The 26,283-nt window shown below is 38.0% G+C and overlaps 1 protein-coding gene across 13 annotated transcripts in view; it reads left to right on the top strand.

The window, feature by feature from the left end:
* The window catches only part of arid1b (AT-rich interactive domain 1B), a 590,298-nt gene that overhangs the window by 427,028 nt on the left and 136,987 nt on the right, over positions 1-26,283 (top strand). For 7 of the 13 annotated variants that reach the window (XM_072581056.1, XM_072581059.1, XM_072581057.1 and 4 more), the window contains 3 exons: positions 3,675-3,782; positions 18,396-18,735; positions 25,741-25,869. In XM_072581056.1, coding sequence (XP_072437157.1) covers positions 3,675-3,782; positions 18,396-18,735; positions 25,741-25,869 — 577 coding nt within the window. The remainder of the gene's footprint in view (positions 1-3,674; positions 3,783-18,395; positions 18,736-25,740; positions 25,870-26,283) is intronic. The other 6 variants (XM_072581065.1, XM_072581066.1, XM_072581068.1 and 3 more) reach the window with 3 other exon arrangements.

A 26,283-nucleotide genomic window follows, 5' to 3' on the forward strand; every position in this document is an offset into this window, starting at 1 on the left:
ACTATCTTGTAACCAAAGGAAGCCTTGTATCGATGCAAACATTCCCTAGATGTCAACTTTTAAAGGTATTGCTTTACCTCCATTTTTGCTTGCTAATCTGATAATCCTATTAAACATGGAGATTGATTATACATGATGGAAGAAAGAGTCTAGGACACTTTGGGTTTTTATTTTGTGTGCAGCACTTTTTGCAAGCCATCTGAGTTACTATTCGTCATGAACACTAGATTACTTAAGGATGGAAGAGAGATCTTTAGTTCTGATTTTGTGATGAATGGCTAAAGGGACAGAAAAGTTTTTCTGTGCAACATATGGATGTGATCTCTTTTGTACCATCACATAGGATCTCTTCTAAAGGTCATTGTTTCAATTGTCTATTGTTTTCTTCTGAAGATACATTGATCTCTGGCTTTGAGTACAGTATTCCATACACTTCAATGATACATACATCATATGCTATTTTACTGTTAGATGGAGCAAAGCTCACTTATTTCCTGGAGAACATACTTTACTGAAGGAGCCTATCATTTGTTGCCACATTCCATCAAATCCCACACCAAGGCAGAATTTGCAGATACAAAATAACTTTATGTTCACCAGCTCCTCAGGTCTTAATCTTTTAAAAATGTTTAAATGATAATGAGCCATAGGCATTTGAACTGCACTGTAACTGAGTTGTAGGCACACCACAGTATGAATAAAACTGCATTAAGAAAACTATTTATGGGTAAGCTCTTTCTTCATGCTATTTCATGCCTCTTGCTGCCCCTACACTATTGTTGCATATCTACTAATCACTTTCCACCACTGTGCTAGGTGTGAGATATACTTACACTTCATAAAAAGTGGAAGTCATGGACAAAACACACTATTCCATTTATAATTAATTTCCCCTTTCAGTTCCTTTACCACCTTAAGTTTTACAAATCTTTCCTAAAGTTACTGACGCTTGCAGTTCCATGCAGGCTGACAACCATTTGATTTCTCACCTAATTTACATCATGCTTAGACAGTAAATATAAACTGCTTACTGTGAAAGGTATTCCCACAAAAAATATATATTATCCATACATGTTCAATGTTCATCAGAAGTCAGTGGATGGCAAACCAGAGCAAAAATTTTTAAATTCTTTCCCCCCCCCCCACTTCCATTCCAGCCTCGGGCGATTGTGTGGAGTTTGCACATTCTCCCTGTGTCTGCATGGGTTTCCTCTGGGTCCTCCGGTTTCCTCCCACAGTCCAAAGATGTGCAAGTTAGGTGAATTGGTCATACTAAATTGCCCATAGTGTTAAGTGCATTTGTCAGGGGTAAATGTAGGGGCATGGGTTACTCTTCAGAGGGTTGGTGTGGATTTGTTGGGCCAAATGGCCTGTTTCCACACTGTAGTTAATCTAATTTAATCGAAAAAAAATCTAATCAGTGCATGTTCATAGGCACAGACCAAGGATTTGAATGTCATATGTTGCTGCTTTGTAAGCTTAAATTGTGTACTGTCCATGATTTTTCACATTAGACATCCAGCCAATTTGAATAAACGTCTAACTTGAAAATTCTTGAAGACAAATAAAATTAAACATAAAAGTATTTAAATAATTTGGACAAATGATTTACATGACCAGGTAAACTAATGAAATTTTACTGTTGAGATTTAAATCTATTTTGTTTATTCATGATCTCCTCAGTAAAATGTAGCTTGGGGAATATTGATGGAAAACTCTTCTATGCAATGTACAAAGTTTATTCTGGCACCAAGAAGGACTGATAGCATTGCTAAAATGGCTCATTTTTGCAATTGTATTATTGTACAATACATTTACACTAATTTGGTATTAGGGTTGAGGATCTGCAGCTATGTGGAGGGAGGAGAAGCAATGATTTCCTTAAAGCAAAGAAAGTTAATGAGAGATTTGATAAAGTTGTTCAAAGTTAAAGTGCATTATTTAGCAGATAGGGATAAACTATGTTCTCTGGCAGGGGGCCAGGAACCACAGGGCACATTATTATTATCTAGAATGTAATTTCTGAAAGGGTGGTGAAAGTCTATTCAATAATGCTTTCAAAAGAGTGTTAAATAAATACTTAACAAAGGCAATATTTTAAAGGTTATGGGAAAGCAGCAGGAAAACCATGCCATTTTAAAAAGATAATTCAAACGATATGTATCAAATGCCTGCCTTCTACTCGATGATTCAATGATTTAAATCTTTAGAATTTCCAAAACTAGGAATATAGGAATGTTGAGCTAAACCGGAGTTGTTACTGCCATGACATTAAGCTCCCAAAATTATCTCCTTTGCTGTTCGATAGTCAACAGTTATATTGCAGTTATTAAAATGTATAAGCCAAGAAATTATGTAAGTATGAAATATTTTCAATTAGGTATCAGCTTTGGCTCAAAGAGGAAGCGCTTAAGCTCAAGAGGTTTGTATATTCAAGTCCCGCTCCAGAAACTTGTGAAACTCAGCTATCACTCCAGTACAGTGTTAAGGGAGTGCTGCATTGTCAGAGATGCAATATTTGCAATGAAATATTCATTCAAGGTCCACTCAGATGAACATAAAATATTCTTTGGTATTATTGAAAGAGCAAGAGCATTCTTAATTTTTATCTCTCAGATAATATCACCAAAATAAATTATCTGGTCTTTTATCTTGTTTGCAACACCTTGCTGTGCAAATTGCTGTATTTCCCTACATCATAGTAGTTATTGTAATTCAAAAGTATTTCATTGACTCTTTAATTCTTTGCGTTTGTAAAAGATATTTTGTAATTCATTGTCTTCAAATTATTTTGTGCATATTTTTCTATATTGCCAAAGCAGGAAAAATTGATTTGATTTTAATTTGAAATAATTTCCCTTAAAGCAGAATGATTTATACCTACCTATTGTTTATTCTCAGTTTGGGAAGTCCTAAGTAATCACATCCTAGCAGTAGTTCTGAGGTCTGTTATTGTGTTTGACCTGCAAGATCACAAAAACAGCACCTGCTTAGAATTTTAGTTAAATCATTATCTTTAGTCAGTGTTATCTTCAAGATCAGTAGAGCTCAGCTGTGCACCTTAATCAGTTTTAAATTAGCGCCATATCTGTGTCATTATCACATTGTTTGAATGGTTGAATATGGCTTGAATGCCTTACAATGGCATAACAAGACCCTGAGAGGAATGAAGTCGACATTTTTTAACCTTCCGAATTATACTATGATGTTCTATGATGGATTTTGTTCATTGATGTCAAGCATGTGAACTTGCCTAACTCCCACTTCCTGTGTAATGTCACTTCCAAATTATCTTCTAATTCTGTTATTTTGCAAAAGCCTGCCTCTTGTGGATACAATTAGCAAAACTCAGCTACAAAGTAATTACCTACTCTGTCCAATTCCTTGTCTCCAAGGTGCCACTGTGAATGTTGCAGGAAACGCAGGGGAGAATTGCGGCAAATTCAAATAGAGATGTGTTGAAAAGGATAGTTAGAACATTAGTGAGGATCAAGTATAAATTTAGAAAGGAGGAAAAATTAATTCCAGATTTTCTGACCTGTCTTTTTGCTGCTTCTCATTCATTTGAATCTGACAAGAGGACAGTGGGAGAACATTTTTAATAATTTGGCAGCTGAGTTGTGAAGAAGATTATGCCATGGCCCTTGTGTTTATTGTGGATTCTCCTGGAGCAGGTTGTGCCATGCCAATTAAAAGACATGGCAGCACTCATGGATCGGAAGGAAAGGACAGGGGCACTGTCGGTCTCGATGTAGTAAAGATCATCGACGGAAACCCTGGAGGTAAGAACCTGAACAAGAAAAGAAAGGAATTGAACAGTTGGGAAAAACAGAATGCAGAGCAGGAGGGGGAGGAAGGACACTAACTGAGTAAAGCAAATAAGTTAGAGCATGTTGAAAATGCGAAATAATAAATGGGGAGGTTGGGGAGCAACCTAAGGACTGGAACTAACTTAAAATTATAATTATGAAGCAATTCCATTATTCAGTTAATCTTAGTATGCTAACATACGATTTGCAACTATGAGTTAGATATTTTAGACAGTGGCTACTCAGTTCTGCCTATTGCAAACTACTGAAAAATGCAGTCTTAAAAAACAATTTTTTCAGGAATGATACATCAGATCCCTCTTGGTGGACTATGAGAGGCAGCAAAAAAAATGCAGGACCCTAGCCAAAAAAGCTTTTGCATAAATAATTGGTAGGTATGCCGTCTGTTACTCTGCATTCAGAAGGCCTTAAGTCAAATTACTTGATGGTTCACTTTTCCAGCCTTGAAATTGAACTATGTTACGATGAATTCAAATTATTAGATGATTCGGTTTTTGAGTGCAAAAATTGCTATTGGATATTCTGATTGGATTGTTGCTAAATGGCAAAACCAAATTTTCTAGTGTAAATCTCAGTTGGGGAAGAATTTTACAATGTAAATTCTCCTTATTGCAGTTGCTTTCAATTAATTGGTCATATTAACCATATTTGTTTGCAATTGCATTTTAGTGTATATGGTGAAGAATTGAGTTGACACTACACAAATTCACATCACATCAGTCACTTGAGCATCATTTATATGATCGTTTTAATTTGGAGTCCAACAACTTGAACCTGGTTCCTTGTGTTTATCGCATTGCTAGATTTAGAGACTCAATGTCCAAATTCTGATTAGTATCCAGGGCTTAAATTGGATGGATTACTCAAAAGTGATAAGTCCTTGAGCTGAACTTAGTTGCCCCAAAATTCTGCTCTGTTCCAATTCTCGGTTTAAATTTCACCAAGCGAGCAAGGTGTGCCACAAATCTTTCACCAATTCCCTTCATTAACTTGCTGTTTCTGTGTTTCTCCTTATGGATTTAAGATCCTATATACTTGATAGAGCAGTGCCAATTACTCCACTAAGCAATCTCAGCATCTTAGGTTGAATATCTGGTTATACAATAACCTAAAGTATAACATTTCTGTTGTGATCTGAATCTGTGCTCACAGCTTTCATACATGTAATTACCTCCCAGTTGTTTTGAAGACAGAGAAAGCACCTGGTGAAGCCAGAGACTATTCGATAGCCAGAGACTATTTCCCAGGGCAGAAATGACTAACACGAGGGGTTATAGTTTTAAGCTGGTTGGAGGAAAGTATAGAGGGGATGTCAGAGGCGGGTTCTTTACACAGAGAGTTGTGAGAGCATGGAATGCGTTGCCAGCAGCAGTTGTGGAAGCAAGGTCATTGGGGACATTTAAGAGACTCCTGGACATGCATATGGTCACAGAAATTTGAGGGTGCATACATGAGGATCAGTGGTCGGCACAACGTCGTGGGCTGAAGGGCCTGTTCTGTGCTGTACAGTTCTATATGTTCTAAGTATAGTCAGGTATTAATTAAATTACTTTATTTCACAATATCTGCGAATAGACAAATATGCATGGTAGGATTGACATAATTAATCAGTGTGTGTAACATTTCAAAATAATGACATGTTATGATGTCTTTCATCGTCTTGCTTGACTTAAAATAATTTTCTAATTAATACTGTGCATTTTCATTCTGAATTTAGGAAAGACCTGGTAGATTTGTGTTATAAAGCTCAACTGACCACTTTTGTCCCTATCTCTCTCCTCTTTATTTTCCTATGTTTAAATCTCAAGCTTAAGCGAAACAACCTCTGATAATTATTTGTGAATAGGCTTATTCCAGTACAATGGGTGTGAGCAGTTTATTGATCATGGAGACATAAAAAGTTACCTACTGTGTGCAACTTTAAGAAAGCAATATAAAATGCCCATTCACACCATTTCAGCTACCTTCTGTCATAGTACCTATGATCCCATAGAGACCGATAACTCGGCACAAAAAAATTGCATTTCCAATGAAGAATCATACAAGGTTTCAAGTTTTAAGATTTCATTGTAACAAAATAAAAGCAACATTAATTGAGTGTTATTTGATGGGCAGTTAATTAAACTACAAAGGATAGCACTCGAGAGCATGATACCAATGTACAAGGAACCACATACAGAAGAACACCAATGTGTAAAAGTACAGTCATTAGAAGAGATTCCATAATGAGGAGATAATTAGGTGCATTGAGTCCTCTGGTGTCAGGGTAAAGGACATCACTGGGACAATAGATTATTTGTGCATGTTGATACCAAAGAGGCACAATAGGGGTTGAGGAGAAAGGGAGGCAGTTAAAGATAAGCCCTTGAAGATGATAATCACTGCATTTCACCCTGTGGTACACACTAGTAAAAGTAGATATGGAAGGCAGAGAGGTTGAGATGGTTTGAGACTTGATGCAGGAGAGATGGCTTCAGATTCTTAGGGGCGTTGGGAGCAGTTTTAGAATAAGAGACATCTGTCCAAAGGGATGGGTTACACCTCAGCAGGAGTGGACCAGAGTCCCAGCAAGAAGGTTAACTAGTTTTGTTGGGAAGAGTTTTTAAACTAAATTGTTGAAGGAGAAGCACTAGTGTATGGAAAAAAAAATAAAATTGAATAAGGTTCATAAAGGAATGTATAGGTAGTTGTTTGATAGAAAAAAAAACTATCTTATACAGTACTTGTAGGATTGTAAGCCATACATTCTAAAACTGCCTTTGTCTGTTTATAAAAGCACAAAGTATAAAATTATCAGCTTCAAATGCAAAAAGCCATGTGGGAATACATTATGACAGAAACAGAAACCTGAGTTCAAGACAGTATAATATCATATACAAAGTGTTAATGAAAATTTCTTTGTCCAGTGTATTTTTAGTCCAACTGAGTAGGAGGCATGACTGGATATGGTGCTGGGGAATGAGATAGCCAAGTGGACCAGATATCTATGGGAAAGCATTTGGATGACAATTATTGTCTCATAAGATTAAGATTGGTAATGGGAGACCCACTGTTTTGAATATGCGTCTAAATATTTTTCTTCTGTTGCTTGTAGTTCTTGGGAGCTACAGTGTTGTGGCCTGTTTAAATAATGTTCTGATGCAGCTCCATTTGTGGGTCTAGAGATGATTGTTCCTGTAGTTGAGTATCTGGTCTGTGTGTGTTGCTTTACTGTAGTCTGCAGTTCTCCATTGATTGTTCATTCCACTGTGACATCTAGGAAGGGAAGTCTGTTGATGTTCTTGTCTTTGGTAAAATTTATGCCGGTGAGGATATTTGTTAATGATATTGTAAGTTTATTCTAATTTGTTCCATTTTGTGATGACAAAGGTATCATCCACATAGCAGACCCAAAGTTTAGGTTGTATTGTGGAGAGGACTGTTTGTTCTAGTCTCTGCATTACTACTTCTGCTGACAATCCTGATATTGGTGATCCCATGGGTGTTCTATTGATTAATTTGTAGGTCTTGTCGTTGATAGTGAAGTGGATAGTGAGGCACAGGTCTACTCACTTGAGGATGCTGTCCTTGCTGATGGAGTTGATGCTGTCTGATGTTTATGTCTTGGTTCGTTTAGTAGTGAGGTCAGTGTTTCCTTGGCCAGGCTGATATTAATTAGTGTGACTAGGGCTGTTCCATCGAAGGAGATCATGACTTCGTCCTCTTCTATCTTGGTGTCTTTGGTGTTCAGGAAGTCTTGGGTGGAGTGGTTTGCATGGCATGCATCTTCTACTAGGTATTTGTTTGTGCTGAAGTTCCTTTGCTAGTCTATATGTCAGCGTGCCAAGAAGTGAGACTGTGGGTCTGAGGGGAGGCCCCTGTTTTGTGTACCTTAGGTAATCTGTAAAAATTGAGTGTATTGGATCAATCAGGTTTCATTCTTTGGAGGTCTGTCTTGTTAATTTTGCTTGATTGGTGGAGTTTCTTCAGTGATGTTGTGATACAATTTTCTAGCTGTGTAGTCTGGTCCATCGCCACCTGTTGGTAGGTTTCGGTATCTGAATAGTGAGTTCACCTTTTCAATGTAGGATGTTTAGGATGGCAGTCATGCGCCCTTTGTAGGATTACAATATTTCTATCTCTTCTGAGTCCTTGTAGGGCTTTCCTGTGCCTTTAGGGTGCTGCCTTCTTTCTTCCTGCTCAGTGTTGGTGCTACTATCTGTCTGATTGACTGCTGGGTTTCTTCTGTGAGTCCATTGTCTTTCAGGGTTGATTCCAATGCTGCTAAGAAGTTCTTTTTGTCTGCACCTTTGCAGTTGTAGGTCATCCTTCTTCCTAGGACGGCTTTTTCTGTGTCTGTTAGTGGTCGGTCCGATAAGTTCTTAGTCCAAGCTTCTGAATTGTCTGTATAGTTTCTTTGTGCGAGCTTGTCCAGTTTTTCTTGTAGGGCTAGTTTTTTTTCTTTGTCTTGGTCTCTATTGTTTGATGTTGATAGCTCTTTCTAACATGTTTGTCCATTCTTGGCCAGTCAGACTGGTGTACAAGGTTTTGTGACGCAATATTTCCCAATCGTACATGTGGAATCGGTTATGGGCAACATTCTGCAGCTGTTCTGTTCACCTATTCTTCTGGCTTGACAGGTGCTAAGAGGCGGTTTCTACTTGGCCCATCTTGGTAATACCTGTTTCCTGAGGCATTCGTGTAGGAAATACAGTTATTCGTGGGTGGTACTGAGTCGGATGGCATTAGTTTCCCGTCTTTCGGCTAGTTTGAGCGTATTGTACCCATAAGTGTTTGCGATTTTTGAGATTTATAGCTCAGGTTGTAATTTTGCTCGCTGAGCTAGTAGGTTTGTTCTCAGACGTTTCATCACCATGTTAGGTTACATCATCAGTGAGCCTCTGGTGAGCGGGAGAAGAAAAATACCTATACAGCGTATTCAAGAATAATGGGTACCTGATAAACAGTCTGCTGATTCTTAAACAACAAACCCAAACAAGAAAACCCAGCACGCCCCGAGATTCTAGCCACATTACTATACATCAAAGACATCTCTGAGATGACTACCAGACTACTCCGACCTCTTGGCATCATGGTAGCCCATAAACCTACCAACACACTGAAGCAGCTACTGATGAACTTACCAACAACCAGCAACTCAAATGTCATATACAAAATACCCTGCAAGGACTGCAACAACCACTACATCAGACAGACAGGCAAAACATTAGCCACCAGGATACACAAGCACAACTGGCCACCAGAAGGCATGACCAGCTTTCACTAGTACCCTTACACACAGAGGAAGGAAGACATTGTTTTGACTGGGACAACACATCCTTCCTAGGACAGGCTAAACAGAGGCACGCACGGGAATTCCTAGAGGCCTGGCATTCTAATCAGAACTCCATCAATAAACACATTGATTTGGACCCCATTTACCAACCTCTGTGAAAAAGAACCAGAAATTATTCACCCACCTTAAGAGACCAAGACACACAAAAAGAAAGCAGAAGAAAATACCAGTGCTCCAACAGAGGCTCACTGATGATGTTACCTGGCTGGCATAGAACAAACCTACCAGCTCAGTGAGCAAACTTAGAACCTAAGCCTTTCTTAAATAGTGGTACCATGTTAGCCAACCTCCAGTCTTCCAGACACAAATATCTCAGCAAGAGGTCCAGCAATCGCTTCCCAGAGAGTTCTAGGGTACAACTGATCAGGTCCCAGGGATTTATCCACTTTTATGTGTTTGTGCTGTTCAGCAGCACCTCCTCTGTAATATGGACATTTTTCAAGATGATGTTTATTTCTACATGCAAATAGAATTAAGGAGAATCCAAAGGGTTTTTACAAACATATTAAGGACAAAAGGGTAACTAGGGAGAGAATAGGGCCCCTCAAAGATCAGCAAGGTGGCCTTTGTGTGGAGCCACAGAAAATGGGGGAGATACTGAATGAATATTTTGCATCAGTATTTACTGTGGAAAAGGGTATGGAAGATCTAGACTGTAGGAAATAGATGGAGACATCTTGCAAAATGTCCAGATTACAGAGGAGGAAGTGCTGGATGTCTTGGAACAGTTAAAGGTGGATAAATCCCCAAGGCCTAATAGAGGAGGAAGTGCTGGATGTCTTGGAACAGTTAAAGGTGGATAAATCCCCAGGGCCTAATAAGGTGTACCCGAGAACTCTGTGGGAAGCTAGAGAAGTGATTGCTGGGCCTCTTGCTGAGATATTTGTATCATCGATAGTCACAGGTGAGGTACAGGAAGACTGGAGGTTGGCCAATGTGGTGCCACTGTTTAAGAAGGGCGGTAAAGACAAGCCAGGGAACTATACACCGGTGAGCCTGACCTCGGTGGTGGGCAAATTGTTGGAGAGAATCCTGAGGGACAGGATGTACATGTATTTGGAAAGGCAAGGACTGATTAGGGATAGTCAACCTGGCTTTGTGCGTGGGAAATCATGTCTCACAAACTTGATTGAGTTTTTTGAAAAAGTAACAAAGAAGATTGATGAGGGCAGAGCAGTAGATGTGATCTATATGGATTAGTGGTGCTTGAAGAGCACAGCAGTTCAGGCAGCATCCAGTGATCTATATGGACTTCAGTAAGGCGTTTGACAAGGTTCCCCATGGGAGACTGGTTAGCAAGGTTAGATCTCATGGAATAAAGGGAGAACTAGCCATTTGGATACAGAACTGGCTCAAAGGTAGAAGACGGAGGGTGGTTTTGGAGGTTTGTTTTTCAGACTGGAGGCCTGTGACCAGTGGAGTGCCACAAGGATTGGTGCTGGGCCCTCTCCTTTTTGTCATTTACATAAATGATTTGGATGCGAGCGTAACAGGTACAGTTAATATATTTGCAGATGACACCAAAATTGGAGGTGTAGTGGACAGCGAAGAGGGTTACCTCAGATTACAACAGGATCTTGACCAGATGGGCCAATGGGCTGAGAAGTGGCAGATGGAGTTTAATTCAGATAAATGCGAGGTGCTGCATTTTGGGAAAGCAAATCTTAGCAGGACTTATACACTTAATGGTAAGGTCCTAGGGAGTGTTGCTGAACAAGAGACCTTGGAGTGCAGGTTCACAGCTCCTTGAAAGTGGAGTCGGAGATAGATAGGATAGTGAAGAAGGTGTTTGGTATGCTTTCCTTTATTGGTCAAAGTATTGAGTACAGGAGTTGGGAGGTTATGTTGCGGCTGTACAGGACATTGGTTAGGCCACTGTTGGAATATTGCGTGCAATTCTTGTCTCCTTCCTATCGGAAGGATGTTGTGAAACTTGAAAGGGTTCAGAAAAGATTTACAAGGATGTTGCCAAGGCTGGAGGATTTGAGCTATAGGGAGAGGCTGAATACGCAGGGGCTGTTTTCCCTGGAGCGTCGGAGGCTGAGGGGTGACCTTATGGAGGTTTACAAAATTATGAGGGGCATGGATAGGATAAATAGGCAAAGTCTTTTCCCTGGGGTCAGGGAATCCAGAACTAGAGGGCATAGGTTTAGGGTGAGAGGGGAAAGATATAAAAGAGACCTACAGGGCAACTTTTTCACGCAGAGGGCGGTACGTGTATGGAATGAGCTGCCAGAGGATGTGGTGGAGGCTGGTACAATTGCAACATTTAAGAGACATTTGGATGGGTATATGAATAGGAAGGGTTTGGAGGGTGCTGGCAGGTGGGACTAGATTGGGTTTGGATATCTGGTTGGCATGGACAGGTTGGACTGAAGGGTCTGTTTCCATGCTGTACATCTCTATGACTCTATGTTCTATATATTCCATCTCCTCCTGCACAGTAAACACTGATGTAAAATACTCGTTTAGTATCTTCCCCCATCTCCTGCAGTTCCACACATAGGCAGCCTTGCTGATCTTTGAGGGACCCTATCACCTCCCTAGTCACCCTTTTGTCCTTCGTTATTTGTAGAATACCTTTGGATTCTCTTCAACCATCTTTGCCAAAGCTATCTCATGTTCCCCCTTTTGCCCTCTTGATTTCCCTCTTAAGTATACTCTTACTGCCTTTATACTTTTTTTTAGGGATTCACTCGATCCCTGCTGTTGAGACCTGACATATGCTTCCGTCTTTTTCTTCACTAAAGCCTCACTTTCACTAGTCATCTATCATCCCCCACACCTACCAGCCTTGCCTTTCACGCTAACAGGAAGATACTGTGTCTGAACTCTCATTATGTCATTTTTGAAGGCTTCCCATCTTCCTGCCATCGTTTTACTTGCGAACATCCACCTTCAATCAACATACGAAAGTTCTTGCTAATTGGTTAAAATTGACACTCCTCCATTTAGGGGTCAGATGAATTCTTCACAAAAGATCCAGGCCAAAACCTAAAGTTAGCAGAGAATGTAATGAGAAAAAAAATACTTTATATGAAAGACTTTATATGGCTGTTTATATGAAAGAATACTCAAATATTTCCTATTGGTCTTAAATAGCAAGCAGGGAGCAAGAAGTAGGTGGGGCCTGTTAAGTCAGGGAGATGATTTTATAAACATATTCTGATACACCTCTAGAGCAGATGGGACTTGAACTTGGACCTTTTGTCTCAGAAATAGGGACACTGGTCTGCAAGAGTCCCGTAGGGTTCCGGAGAGACGCAGAAAATCAAAATTTTTAATGAGTACTTTAGCAAAATATTGTGGAAGCTGAAAACTAAAAAAAAAACAAAGAGCTGGAAATATTCAGTTTACCAGACAGTTTCTCTCCACAGAAACTGAGTTAACATTTCTGAAATAAAAACAGACATTGGAGGAGAACCTCAGCAGGTCTGGCAGCATCTGCAAAAGAAAGTAGCGTCAGTGTTTCGGGTCTAGTTAGTTCTGACAAAGGGTCACTAAACCTGACATGTTGACTCTGCTTTCTGTGCACAGATGTTGCCAGACCTATTGAGATTCTCCAGAAATTTGTCTTTGGATGCTAGAAATCTAGAACACAGTTCTTTGTTTTTGCTTATAATTTCACAAAACTTAAACTTAATCCAACTTCTCAAAGATGGGAAGCAGCAAATGAGCCCTTCCCTGAAATCAGTTTGCATATACATAAGATCTGCTTCTCTTTGCCCTCCATCTTTTGTGGCCCTTGTGCTGGGTTAGGCTGTGCAGATCAATCATTTCAGTTGCCGGAACTTAAACTGAAATCCTACTAATACAAAAACAGCATTATGGTTGGGAGAGAGAGAGATTAATTGTCAACTCAGAATTTAAGCTTGGCTTGAATACAAGCCTAAGAGGGACATTAGTGAGCCAATCCGTTCCCGGAACCATGATTTTTACAACTCAAAACTCAATATAGTGTGCTAGAAGTAGATTAAATGCTTCAAGGATCTGAATCTTGATAATCTTGCTTTATAATCCATTAGAGATCCTAAATGTGACATAACTTAAATGCTATCTGTTAAATGGTCCATAGTCTGTTCTTTTTAAAGTGTTCAGACCACTTAAGATTAAATGTGTCTTTATCATAAGCAGCAAAAACAAGGCAAGGCTGCCCTTAAATTCCTAATGGTCTTCAAAACTGCTTTCTGTGAGAAGTTCTTCACTCTAGAAACGTGCATGTGGGTCTTTAGGTGGTTGATTAATATTCCATGTTGGCCAGCTGATCTGTGTTGGTCAGGCATCTGTCAGTCAGTCAAAAGCTGTTGTGGTGCAGCAGTAATGTGCCTACCTTTGAGCCAGGAAGTCCAGTTTCAAGTCCCACCTACTCCAAAGATGTAGAATAACATTTCTCAATGGTTTGATCAGAAATTATCTTAAGTCAGTTTAGTTTAATCACCTCACCTGATGAACAACAGATGGTTTTGAATTGTTTTTCATCATCTGTTTCAAATATATTATGACTCGCCTCTGGGGCAGGTAGAACTCAAACCGGGATTTTGAGGTAGGGATACAACAACTGGGACACAAGATCCTGGCTCAACAGATCTTATGTCAACAGATTGTAAATCAGTTAAAACAGTAATACAATTCAGTCCGATTTCTCTGAGTCAGTATATCTTTGCTGTTAAATTTATATTCCATAAATTATTGAAATAAGATTACATGAATTTTTTCCCACCTGTAACCTGTGTTTGCTGCTACTCAAGATTTGATGCAGTTTAATGTATATTAGTATTTGCATTCACAGATTATTTTAATGTATATGTATATACTGAATTTTTTTTAGCTCTTATTTCTCTTGTCTCCCAAAGGCTGTGGCTTTCACCACGGTGCCATTCTGGGAATCTTAATACTTTGCCTCATGATCTGATGTACGGTCTAAGCTCACACTTCAATGCAGTATTTTCTTTTAAATGTTGCGTTGTTCGAAGTGCATCTTTTCACTAAGAACTTAAACTGAGGCTTCATATGCCTGTTTAAATTAGCATGAAAATTGCTTATCTCCTTCTGCTGACCAAGCTCTCACTCCTCACCCTCTCCTTGACCAAAAGCACCAAACCAGGTATTGTTTCATTTGTTGTTTTGCAATTGGTTTTCATGTTTGGTGACGGAACAGTGACTGCATTTGAAAATTAATGCGTAGAATACTTGTGAACATACCCAGGAATTGAGAGAGAACATATAAATGTTATTTTATAGCTTCATGTATGAGCCTGGTCTGAGTGGTGTGATTAGGAGAATGGAGGTCTATCACTGTAAACTTAATTCTGTCTCTAAACAGAAATTAATAACTGGGTTGCTTTGCAGGGAACTGACACGGACTCAATGAGTTGAATGGCCATTTTTGATGTCGTAAATAACAGTCTGATTACAGTTGGAATGGACCCCTTGCTGATTCATTCCCATCACATTCAAAATGTTAAAACATGAAGATACAGTCCTGTTGAGATCAGGGTTATATCAGAATATTATAAATTTGTATTCCATGTATCCCACAACATGCACTGCATATGTCCATAGAGATATGTAGTGATTTTGTTACAGTTATTTTCATTGATCTCCTCCCTTCTTGGTGAAGATGCTGAATTGTGCCGTCATACTTTTCTATACCTGTCAAAAAACCTCCAGTATTTCTATCTTCTTCTTTATGCCTGAAAATAGAGTGTCAGCAAGCAAGTTGGAGAACAATCTCAACCAAGGCAAATGCTTTGTTCACCAATGTCTACTCAGATTGCACAAAGGTTTACAAGGATGTTGTCACGGATGGAGGATTTGAGCTTTAGGGAGAGACTGAATAGGCTGGGGCTGTTTTCCCTGAAGTGTCGGAGGCTGAAGTTATAAAATTATGAGGGGCACGAATAGGATAAATAGACAAAGTCTTTTATCTGGGGTGGGGGAATCCAGAACTAGAGGGTTTAGACTGAGAGGAGAAAGATATAAAACAGACCTTAGGGGCAACTTTTTCACATGGAGCGTGGTGAGTGTATGGAATGGGCTGTCAGAGGAAGTGATGGAGGCTGGTACAATTGTAACATTTAAAAGGCATCTGGATGGGTATATGAATAGGAAGAATATAGAGGGATGTGGGCCAATGCTGGCAAATGGGACTAGATTAGTTTGGGCTATCTGGTCGGCATGAATGAGTTGGACCGAAGGATCTGTTTCCGTGCTATACATCTCTCCGACTCTAATTTTGACACTCTTACAGATATACTACAGTATAATAGGGCTTCCTTCTCACAGCCTCTCAGTTTGTAAAAATAAAGAATGAAATGACCAATGAAGAGAAACTACTGTTTATGATTGCATGGTGCATTAAGGTGAAGTATCGTCCAGCAGGAAACTTAGGAGAAAAAATCACGCTGAATTCTTTGAACATTTGCAATTAGTTATCTTGACTTTTTTTTCCTTTAAGTTATGAAAGCTATCAAAGTCTCATGTAAAATTACAAAATATTCCATTTTGATGTGAAACATTCTATGAAAGCCTATGGTCCATTTTCCACCATCCTTTAAATAAGTTTGCACAGTCTAAGAACCTGCAATTAACAAGTCAATGGGGTAACCTTAACTTAATAACACCCTGTTACACTGTGTGTAACCTAAGGATGCTCAGTGTAAGCTTCCAGCTATACAACAAAAATTACCTTGTAAAGATGTTTTCGTCCCCAACTGCACAGATTGGAAACGCTCTTCAATGTATGCATGTTTTCATAATCTCGGAATCCTAAAACACTTGCAACAAAGGCAGCCATTCAGACCTTCATGCTTGTGTTACTCTTACAGCTGTCATTCCTAGTCCCATATTCATAATTTTGACCATAATCCCTAAATTTCTCATCCTAAAATATCTGTCCAGCTGCTTTATTTCTGGAATCTTTTTCTACCTTCTTTTCCAGTAAGAGCATTCCAGCTCCTAAAAACACTGAATGAAAAAATAATTTCACCACCTGCTCCCGAAACATGGTGCTAATGATTTGAATGAATGACCTCTCATTTTTGACCCATGCACCATAGGGGATAGGCTTTGTTAGAGTTAGTCAAGAAACCAATCATTATCTTGAAAATCTCTATTAGGTGTTTCTTTTTAGACTTCTGTACTGAGGAGAGTGATCCTAACTTTACCAATCCCTCCTCATTATTGAAGTCCTACTTCCCAGGTAAGACTTTTATATCTTTCATGAAATGTAGTGCCTAGAATTCCCTTGGAACTGAGGCTGATTCGGTAATGTTCTTTTAAGTTATTTCTTAGTAAGGCATATACATTGTGGAGTGCTAATTTTGTATTTGTCAGTGGATAGTGTGCTGAATATATTCTGAAGGTCGTCTTTTAATGTCACAGTACATTGGGTAAGATTTCCTAAAATATTGTACTGGTATTTACTGACAGAGGGTTGATGAGGCTTACAAAGTTTTATAAATAATCCAACTCTCATTTAAGATGTTGCATGAGATTCTGTTTTTGTGCATTTCTTTTTTAGCCAAGAAATCTTGAAAGAAACACTTAACTGACATGTTTTTTGCAGTATAACTCTTTATAAATAACATATATGAAATGTTCCACAGGGTAAATTTGTATTTATTGTTTGAGATAAATGCAGCAGTGCCTTAATGTGTTTTTACATATATTCAGAGGTACTGTGTTTAAGACATTGTTTGAGGTCCACGCATAAGCGATAATTATGCTGAAGTACCCAAGCAGGATAAACCATCATTGCTCATTGAGATTGAAATTTGTTCGTGCAATGTCATAAACTTGTAACAATTTTGCCAGGGAAGGAAGAGTTCATGGCAAGAGGCAGCAATGTCCATAAAGTTTCTTTACCCCCACCATCCCTCCCATTTTGTCTATCCAGGAGCTGGTAAAAATACTGCATTTATATCACTTAATGTTTTTGCAACATTGTCCATTTTCCATCCATAATCTCTCATTTTTACTAACTTCTCAGGTTGCTGAACCATTATCTGAAGTCATGCTTTTTTTTAAACTGTAAATATGTGTTCAGGTTTGGTTTGATTTTGTTTCCTCCCCAGCAGTGAAACCTCTAAATTTGGTGTCCAGGCTAGCTCCATAACACATCAATTTGTATAAACATCATTCCATCTCCTGATGAATGCTGACAGGACTTGACTTTTATTTAATGGATTCATTTATGCTGGCAAGAAAGATTTTTGTAAAGCCTGGGCACTAATTTGTGGCAATTCTGTTCCAGGAACAGATCAGAAATCAGAATGCTTTAGTCTGAAGGAATGGTTAAGATTCTATGACCATTAAGCCATATAACATTTTAGTCTGTTGACTGGGAAACATGTCTGTCATATTCAAAACAGCATTTATTTTATAGGTAGGAACTAGAGTACTCCATATGAGTCTTCCAGACTATGCACCATTGAACAGGAGCATGACCAATGTTTTACCTCAACAACCTTTTGCACTATCCCCACATCCCTTTTATTTCCTTCATACCTAAAAATCTACCAGCCTGTATCTTGAATATGCTCAAGCTAAACATCTGCAGTTCTTGGGTACAGAGAATTCGAAAGATTCATAACTCTGTGAATGAAATTGATCCTCATATCAGTCCTAAATGTCCTGTTCTGAGTCTGTGACACCATGCTCAAGATTCCCAAGTCGGGTAAACTAGATTTTATTCTGGATGCTTTTTTTAAAATGTAAATTGTCCAGTTAGATTTGATTTTCAAAATGATATGATTTTTCATAAACTCATTGACAGTTGAAGTTGTGATTTTTGTGGTAAGCTCTAGGTTTGTGACAACAGAAGCTGTGAATATGGCATGGAAATAGAGTTCCTCTTCATGAGTAAAAATGGGGAGTGCAGCATGATAGTTCACTTTAGAAATTTAACACTATTTCAGTTGAGGAACTTTGCACTTTTGAAAATTTTGCTATAAATGTGTTCTTTAAGTATTCCCTTAAACAAAGCAAGAAAAGTTTGAAATTTAAGTGTTCGACTTTAAAGCTGAGGTTCTTCAGGAATTGTTTTAAGATTCAAAGTCTAGAAGCTGTTCCCAAGTCTCGGTTCTTCAAAACATTAGTTGATGGCCCTGTTTGTTGTAATATGAAGTTTGTAAAGGAATCATAACTAGTTTACTAGTTATGACCTCTCACTTTTCCAACCATAACTGGCTGTCATACAAGCAATTTGTTTCAATTATGTTTTGTTTTAGGTAATTATCCAAGACCGCCAAATTATGGTGTAATACCGAGCACCAACTACAGTGGTCCAGGCCCAGGCATGGGTAGCAACATAAGTGTGAATATGAGCAACCAGATGCATGGTCAGGGTCCAGCTCAACCTTGCAGTAACATGACTATGGGGAGAATGCCATCATCAGGGATGTCGAACTGGCCGTACTCTGGCAACATGGGAAATATGACCCCAAACTCTCCAAACATGTCACAGCAGGTTGGCGCAGGAATGGGTCCACCCATGGCAACTGTAAATCGCAAGGCGCAGGAGGCTGCTGCTGCAGTGATGCAGGCTGCAGCAAACTCTGCTCAAAACAGGTATGCAAAAAAAACTTGGTCTTTGAACACAGAACTAGAATCTCTATACTTTTTAACGTAACCAATCTATAATGAAAAGGCATTAATGAAAACAGTATTGTTAGATTTTCATTTAAACTCTGCGTAAACATCAATCCTAAATTGCTGCTGCTTTCTCTGATTATATGTATGTGGCTGATATTTAGACAGAGTACCATTTAATCATGCTTTGAAAAGCTAGCTTTAACTTTAAAATTTGTGCTTTGTTAGATGTTAAATTTGTGCGTGTAATTCGGGGAAAAAAAAGCAATTGAATGATGCTGAACAACATATGTGTGAAGAGATTTAAGTTGTTGGGTCTCACGTATTTTAAACCTTAGCTGCAAAAAAAGAATTTCTGCCTTGATGCAGTCAGATGCAGCAAGTTTTTCAGTTTTGTTAGCTCTCAGCTGGAACACAGTGCAGTGTATTTGAGGCATTTCATTTGGGAGGAAAGATATACCTGACCTGGCATGCAGTTTCTCAGTTATTCTTTCTTGGCTAATCCTAAACAATATTGTTATCATTCAAAAGAAGAGCTTATTAAAGACTTGGTTGAGGGCTCTTGTCCCTACCACTGGGCTGGAAGGCTTGACTTCAAGTTCCACCTGCTCCAGAGGTGTGCCATAACACATCTGATCCGATTGATTAAAATGGCTATTAGAGACTTGCTTTCACGTCATCCTTTTGGCTAAGGGTGAGAAGAGAGACTGAAAATACATGGGCATGATTTTTCTTGACACAAAAACAGAAATTGCTGGAAAATCCAGCACGTCTGGTAGGTCTGGTAGCATTCTGAAGAAGGATCACTAGACTCGAAATATTAAATCTGATTTCTTTCCATAGACGTTGCCAGACCTGCTAAGTTTTTTACAGCAATTTCTGTTTTTGTTTGTGATTTCCAACGACTGCTGTTCTTTTGGTTTTTATGATTTTTCCTTGATTTACTTTATCCTTATTGTGCTGTGATAAATTGACATGTGGATGATAGCTGCAAAAAACTGAAGATAAGTGGATGCCTTAATGCAACTTGTCTGCCTTCCAAATGAAATTGTCTTAACAATGATAGTAGTGATTGTTCAACAAAATTTGTTTTGACTAAATGTCGTAATTCTATTTAAATTCCAAAACACACTATAACATGCTTTTCCATTCAGATAGTCAGCTATGGGGTTGATATTTCCCACTGGGTGTTTCTCTCAAGCAGAAAGTTATAGAAGCAACTTATAACAGAAGTCACTCATCTCCACATATTCTGTGCTTTTAGTCATCTCAGCATAATGATGAGTCCTCCCTCTTGAAATGCTATTCCATTTGCTTTATAAATCTTATACAGCTATGTGTTTCTTCAGATTCTGGTAGCAAATGACGACAAAATTACTTTAGCATATCCCAGAATTCAGTTGTGACTAGTTGTGTTGTCTGCTTAGAAATGCATATATTTATAAAACTTTGGTAGAGTTGAATTAATAGAGCATGCATCTCAGAATTTCTGATTAGAAACAAATCAATAACCATAAAATCCCATAAAATAATTTCATTTGAAAAATTCTTTCCAAAAATGTTTTGCTTTCATCTCTGCGCAAGAAAACAGTTAAAATAATACAGGAAATTTAATATTCAATTAACATTTAAGAATGCTTCCTTTTCATTTTCCATCTCAATCAGCTTTTTTTGCGAGTTACATTGATTTACTACAATGCTAGTAGATCACTTTCATCAACCATTTTTTTGATTTGGCAAATGGTTTTACAGCTGGCTGCCAATCCTCCCCATTTATTTGGGCTGGGTGCAGGCACCAATGCTGCCTTTACCAGTGACTTCATTCTTTCATAGCCAACGAAATGAATTGGAGCTTGAATCCAGACAATAGAACTAGCCACTGAGCCAGAGTAGCGCTCATTTTTAAAAAATGTTTCTAATAGTCTGTATTTCTAGGCAAATTTTGTTTAATATTTAATATGAATTAAGTAACAGAGCTGATTTGTGAATAAACCCAATTCTAAGGATCTCAGTTTAATTACAAGAATGAATTGTGTTCAGTGCCCATTTATTCCAAATGGTTTCAAGTCAGATGATATTAGACAGCTGATTGCAATTCAACCAAGCTAGATTATACACAAGTTATCAATTTTCCATTCTGCCACTTGATGTAATATGATGTAGAATCAAAGCTTTCCATTTAGGTACACAGGAGTCCAAATGGTTCTGCTTTCTGCGGATCGTTCTCCATGCAGAGTTGGTCAAGTAATGCAGTTGGAACAGGAGTAGATTCAACTGGATTTTAAATACATATCACAAAATGACCTATAAGAACATTAGGAAAAATGTTGAAAACTCTTTAATTATTAGAAATCATTACTAATTAAAAATCCCGGGATGCCCAGATCTGTTGAAGGTATCTGTCTCAGATACAAGCAGATATAAATTATGGGACGCACTGATGCAGTCAAGTTGTGGTGTTAATTGTAATGCATTAAAATTATATCCAAATATCTTTACCCTTTTAGTTTAACAGTACTTGTTATTTCAAACCCCTTTCTGCTTGTGCAGTATCCTTTGTTGAATGATGTCAGACACAGAGCTTCGTATTTCCCATTTCTGTTTATTGGCTCATGGGAGCTGTGGTCCTACAAGATAAAACAATCCTTTCTTTCTCAGATAATCTGATCTGTCACAGGTCGCCTGATTTGAAATCAAAAATTTATTCTTCTGAATTCTAAAAATTAGCAGAATCAATATAGCTACTTATTGGCTAAAATATTTCCTCATAATATCAATTTCTTTGTCTCCAAATAATTATTATATACTATTTTTTTTGACCAAGTGTTTCAGTTCTAATAAAAAGAGAACTCTTCCTTGAATTGGTAATTCTTTAATAGCTGAAGATTAGAATTTATTTTGGTAATATTGAAATATTCCTAAAGTAATTTTGTGCAGTTGTTCACTTGAAACAGCTGTTGAATAACGTTCCAATTCTGATTTTTGTAGTGACATTGAACAGTTATGTTTTACTATGTGAGAAATGATATGTAACTGTTTAGTGTAACATTTTGCTCCCACAGTTACACAGTTGATGATCATTAGTAATATTGGTCAAATGTTTGGTTAGCTGACAGTTGATGCACAATGCACAACAATAAGGAATGTATGCTGAATAGAGATTGTACAATGTAACCGTTATTAAGGCACTACATTGTTTGATTTGTTCAACAATATTTTCTGTTGATGCATCCTATAGACTACAATGGCTAGCAAACAGTATAAAATGTATTTTAAACAATTAATAATGTAGTCTGCAAGCTAAGCAACTCTCTTGGGGCTTTGGAGTGGACAATTCAGATGTGGTGATTCCTTGATATCTTACATTGGGGACAGAGAAACTTGTGGAAGCAAAGACTTGTGCAAGAAATGGTTAGACTCAAGGTTCATTTTCATCTGTATCAGCTATGTGGGTTAATGGCTCAGCTAGAGTAGTGAGGGAATGAGAAGAGTATTAAATTAATAATAACTTGTGTGGACATTCCAGCATTTCAGGTCAGAAACAATTCTGGTGTCATGCCATTGCAAAACATTCAAAAGTTCTGTTTTTTTTAAAGTTTAATCCCCTTTAAATGTTCACTGTAGTTTTCTCTATAGTCAAAGAAAATATGACTAAAGTTAATATTAACCATATTGAATTCTCTTGTGTTAAATATGTCAAATTGTAAATGTTTATTGATGTTTTTAAATGTACAATTTGTAATTTTCACAATTAAACAAATTGTACTTGCATTAAAATATAAATGATGGAGCATTCAATTAACATATGGAAAATAATTTTAAACTGTGTAGTAAGGTGATTAAAATTAGGATAAACAACCAAGACACATTTTCTGAAGTAGTTGTGAAATTGCAATACCTCAAATGTTAACTTTTTAATTTGAATACTTGAGTGGTTTGCTGGGAACTGTATGTGACTGAGATTCTTGTCAACATCGAGGAAAAGTCCTGGATTTTTATGGTTTATTGAGACTAAAATCTTAAAGGGTTACATGGGGTTTTATGCAGGTTAGAGTCAAGAAACTGTTTACTTAACTCATTTATGCGTTACATCAAGACAAACTGTAACCAATTGATGTGCATGTTTTAGATTTACTGTTTCATGGATCATGTTCTAAGCATTTTTGTTGGTCTATTTTAATGTTTGAGTATTGGATTCTTTTAGAGGATGTAAGATACTGTTATATTTTCTTCATGAAAGAAGTTTTGCAAACCATAATTGAGAAGTTTTTAAATATAAATATTTTGAATTGGCAGCTTAATAATAATTTTATGCAGCTGATAATCTAGCATCCATTTTGTAAGCTCAAACCTATCCCGAAAGTAGAAGACTCTGCATTGCACAGGGTATCCTGCTGACATGACCTTTGGAATTCATGACTTGGAGTTTGTGGATAGCAGGAAGCTTTGACTTCAGTTGCTATTGATTAGATCTATATGTCTGTGGTATGGTGTGTGCTTTGATTCACCTTTCTGTCCTTTTTATTCTTCCTCCACAGAAGTGATGACTGTCCTGGCACTAAATGGTCTCATATGACTTATGTAGATTGCTGTGCTTTCTAAGTGAAGTCCGACCAGGGGTTTAGAGGGAGACAGCAGAGAACTGAGTTTCAGCAAATTCCAAACTATCCTGTCCTGATGCTGACTGGTGATATCACAACAGGAACCATTAGGCCAAGCCAACTGATTTTCATTCACATTGTCCTGCAGTATTGCAGTTAATTATAGGAACAAATTGAGTTGCGACCTTTGTGGCCTGGACAGCTCAGCACCAGCACATTGTATTTAACTAGTTAAGGCATCAGGGAAATGAATTTCACGAAATGCAAATAATGCATATCTGTGATGGTACCAGAAATCAGGATGATTGTCCTGTTTAACGCACTGGCTGTGTGAAATTACATTTGGAAAATAAGTAACTTATATTCTAAATGGAATCACCCATGATTTATAAAAAACTAAAATAGAACATGCTTCAGGTTGCAGCAGCGTATACTCAGAAAATTTTCCATGGCCAGGTTTCCTTTGAATTAAAGATGCTGAACCAGAATGCTACTGAAACAATTAAATTTAAAACAATAGTTGGTAAATAGATTAAATAACAGAGCACTTGAAAAACAGTGACAACACCATTCTTGATAAATCTGGTGGAATTTTGCAAAGTTGTAACTAGTAGAACTGTTAAGGGCCAGCCATTGGATAATTTACTTGGACTTTCAGAAGGCTTTTGTTAAGGCCCCACCTAAGCAATAAATTATAATGTAAAATTAAAGTATATGGGTTTTGGAATAGTGTACTGATATGGATACAGTACTGGTTGACAAGAGAGTAAATAAAGAATAGGGTTAAATGATGATTTTCTGATTTGGGAGGTGACTAATGTGGTGTTGCATGGGTCTGTGCTTGGACCCTAGCTATGCACAATCTATATTACTGATTTAGATGAGGGAACTAAATGTAATATCTCTACGTTTGCAGATGAGACAAAGTTTAATAGGAGGATGAACAGTGATGAGGATGTGGAGATGCTACAGTGAGTTGACAAATACATGACAGTTGAAGTATAATGTGCGTAAATATGAGGTTATCCATTTTAATAGCAAAAACAGGAAGCAAGATTACTATCTAAATGGGGAAGGTGAAATAAGACTTGGTTGTCCTTTTACACCAGTTATTGAAAGTAAGCATGCGGGTACAGCAAACATCGAAGAAGGCAAGTGGTATGTTGGTCCTCATAGTGAGAGGATTCAAGGATAACAGCAGTATGTCTTGCTACAGTCATACAGGTTTGGTCTCTTTATCTGAGGAAGGACATTCCAGTTGTGGAGGAACTGCAACAAAGGCTTACCAGACGGATTCCTATACGAAGAGAGATTGGATTGGTTAGGACTATATCCATTGGAATTCTGAAGAATGAGGGTGGAAATCTCACAAAAGCCTGTAAAACTCTTAACAGGACTAGACTGGGGAGTCCAGAACCAGTGGTCACAATTTAAGGGTACGGGATAGACCATTTAGAAATGAGGTGAAGTGAAATTTCTTCACCCAGAGATTGATAAGGGTGTGGGATTCTCTGCCAGTGAAAGCGGTTGAGACCAAAACATTTTTTTATATAAAAGGAGCTGGATATAGTTGTTAGAGATGAAGAGATCAAAGGATCTGGGGAGAAAGTAGCAACAGGGCACTGATTTGGATGATCAGCCATGATCATATTGAATGATCGAGCAGGTTCAAAAGGCCAAGGGACAAACTCCTCTTCCTGTTTTCTATGTCAACAAACACTAATAGCCCAGATAGAAGTAGGCGCTACACTGATGTAATGTCTAGAATTATATATGCCAGAATTTCCAAGAGACTGCTGCTCCATGCTGAATTATCCACCTTCCACACGAACAACATACAAGATACCTGCTGGAATTTAAATGCGTGGATATCTCGTAATACACAAGATTGGGGTCTGCTGTGAATCCATCATTGTGCATACCTTAACTGATTAAGTGCACAATGCGATGGTGACGAGCTGCCATAAACACTCGCTGTGAATAAACAGACAAAGTAGCAAAGAAGTGATGTTATCTTTGAAATTGAACCCCAGCAAACTTTGTGCCTTCGGGTGGAAATGTTTTGAGGAGGATGGAGGGGGCTGTACTTATGATAGCGAATCTAAAGCAAACGCCAATCTACTTTTGTGATTAATTCACCAATGTGTTAAAATCTTAAAGAATCCAATACTTCAACCTTAAAAACTTGTCATTTTATAAAAGAGAGTATTACTGTACAAGTTAAAAATGGACAAAACGAAATCTCTTTTTAACAGCTTATAATATTTTCAGATTTCAGTTTAATTCTTCATGTACATGGGTATTATTGGATGTCTCATGAATCGTAACTAGGTACAGACTGACACAGAATAAAAACAAAGGAGCTATTTCTTTCTTGATTTAGGCCACCGTATATTAGGTCGCCTGGTTTTCCCAGTCAAACTGGGCCTGGTGGACGTCCTGTCTTTCCACCACAACATCCCAACTATGGCAACACTCAGGCTCCCATGATGTACCAGCCTGACCAGTACGGGTAGGTAGTTCTATGATCTGCTGTGGAACATGGTGTTTCCTGGCAGGACTTGTAACCCAACTACAAAAAAAAGGGTTGTTGTTTTGTGACTTTTTTTTTTGTTCTGTTTAGTTTTGTTTTGTACTAACCAGAGCTGTGAGAGAATGAAAAAAATCTGCATGTCTCACACCTGCATGGCTTCTGGCATGGCTGCTCCTCTTCCTGTTTAATGGGGTAGTTGTAAATTGCAAAGCAATTACAAAAAAAACAAACTGTAATGCATTCCAAAATTGAAAGATAATCTTACAATAGAGTTATTTGACAGTCCTATTTGTAAGCCTGATTATCCAAAAACTGTAGACACTTAAATCTGACTCTCAAACAGGTCCAACTTACTTCAAGCACTGGATCAAAATTAACTTTAGTTACTGTGTA

The sequence above is a fragment of the Chiloscyllium punctatum genome, chromosome 11 (genome assembly GCF_047496795.1).
Source record: "Chiloscyllium punctatum isolate Juve2018m chromosome 11, sChiPun1.3, whole genome shotgun sequence".
Lineage (NCBI taxonomy): Eukaryota > Metazoa > Chordata > Chondrichthyes > Orectolobiformes > Hemiscylliidae > Chiloscyllium > Chiloscyllium punctatum.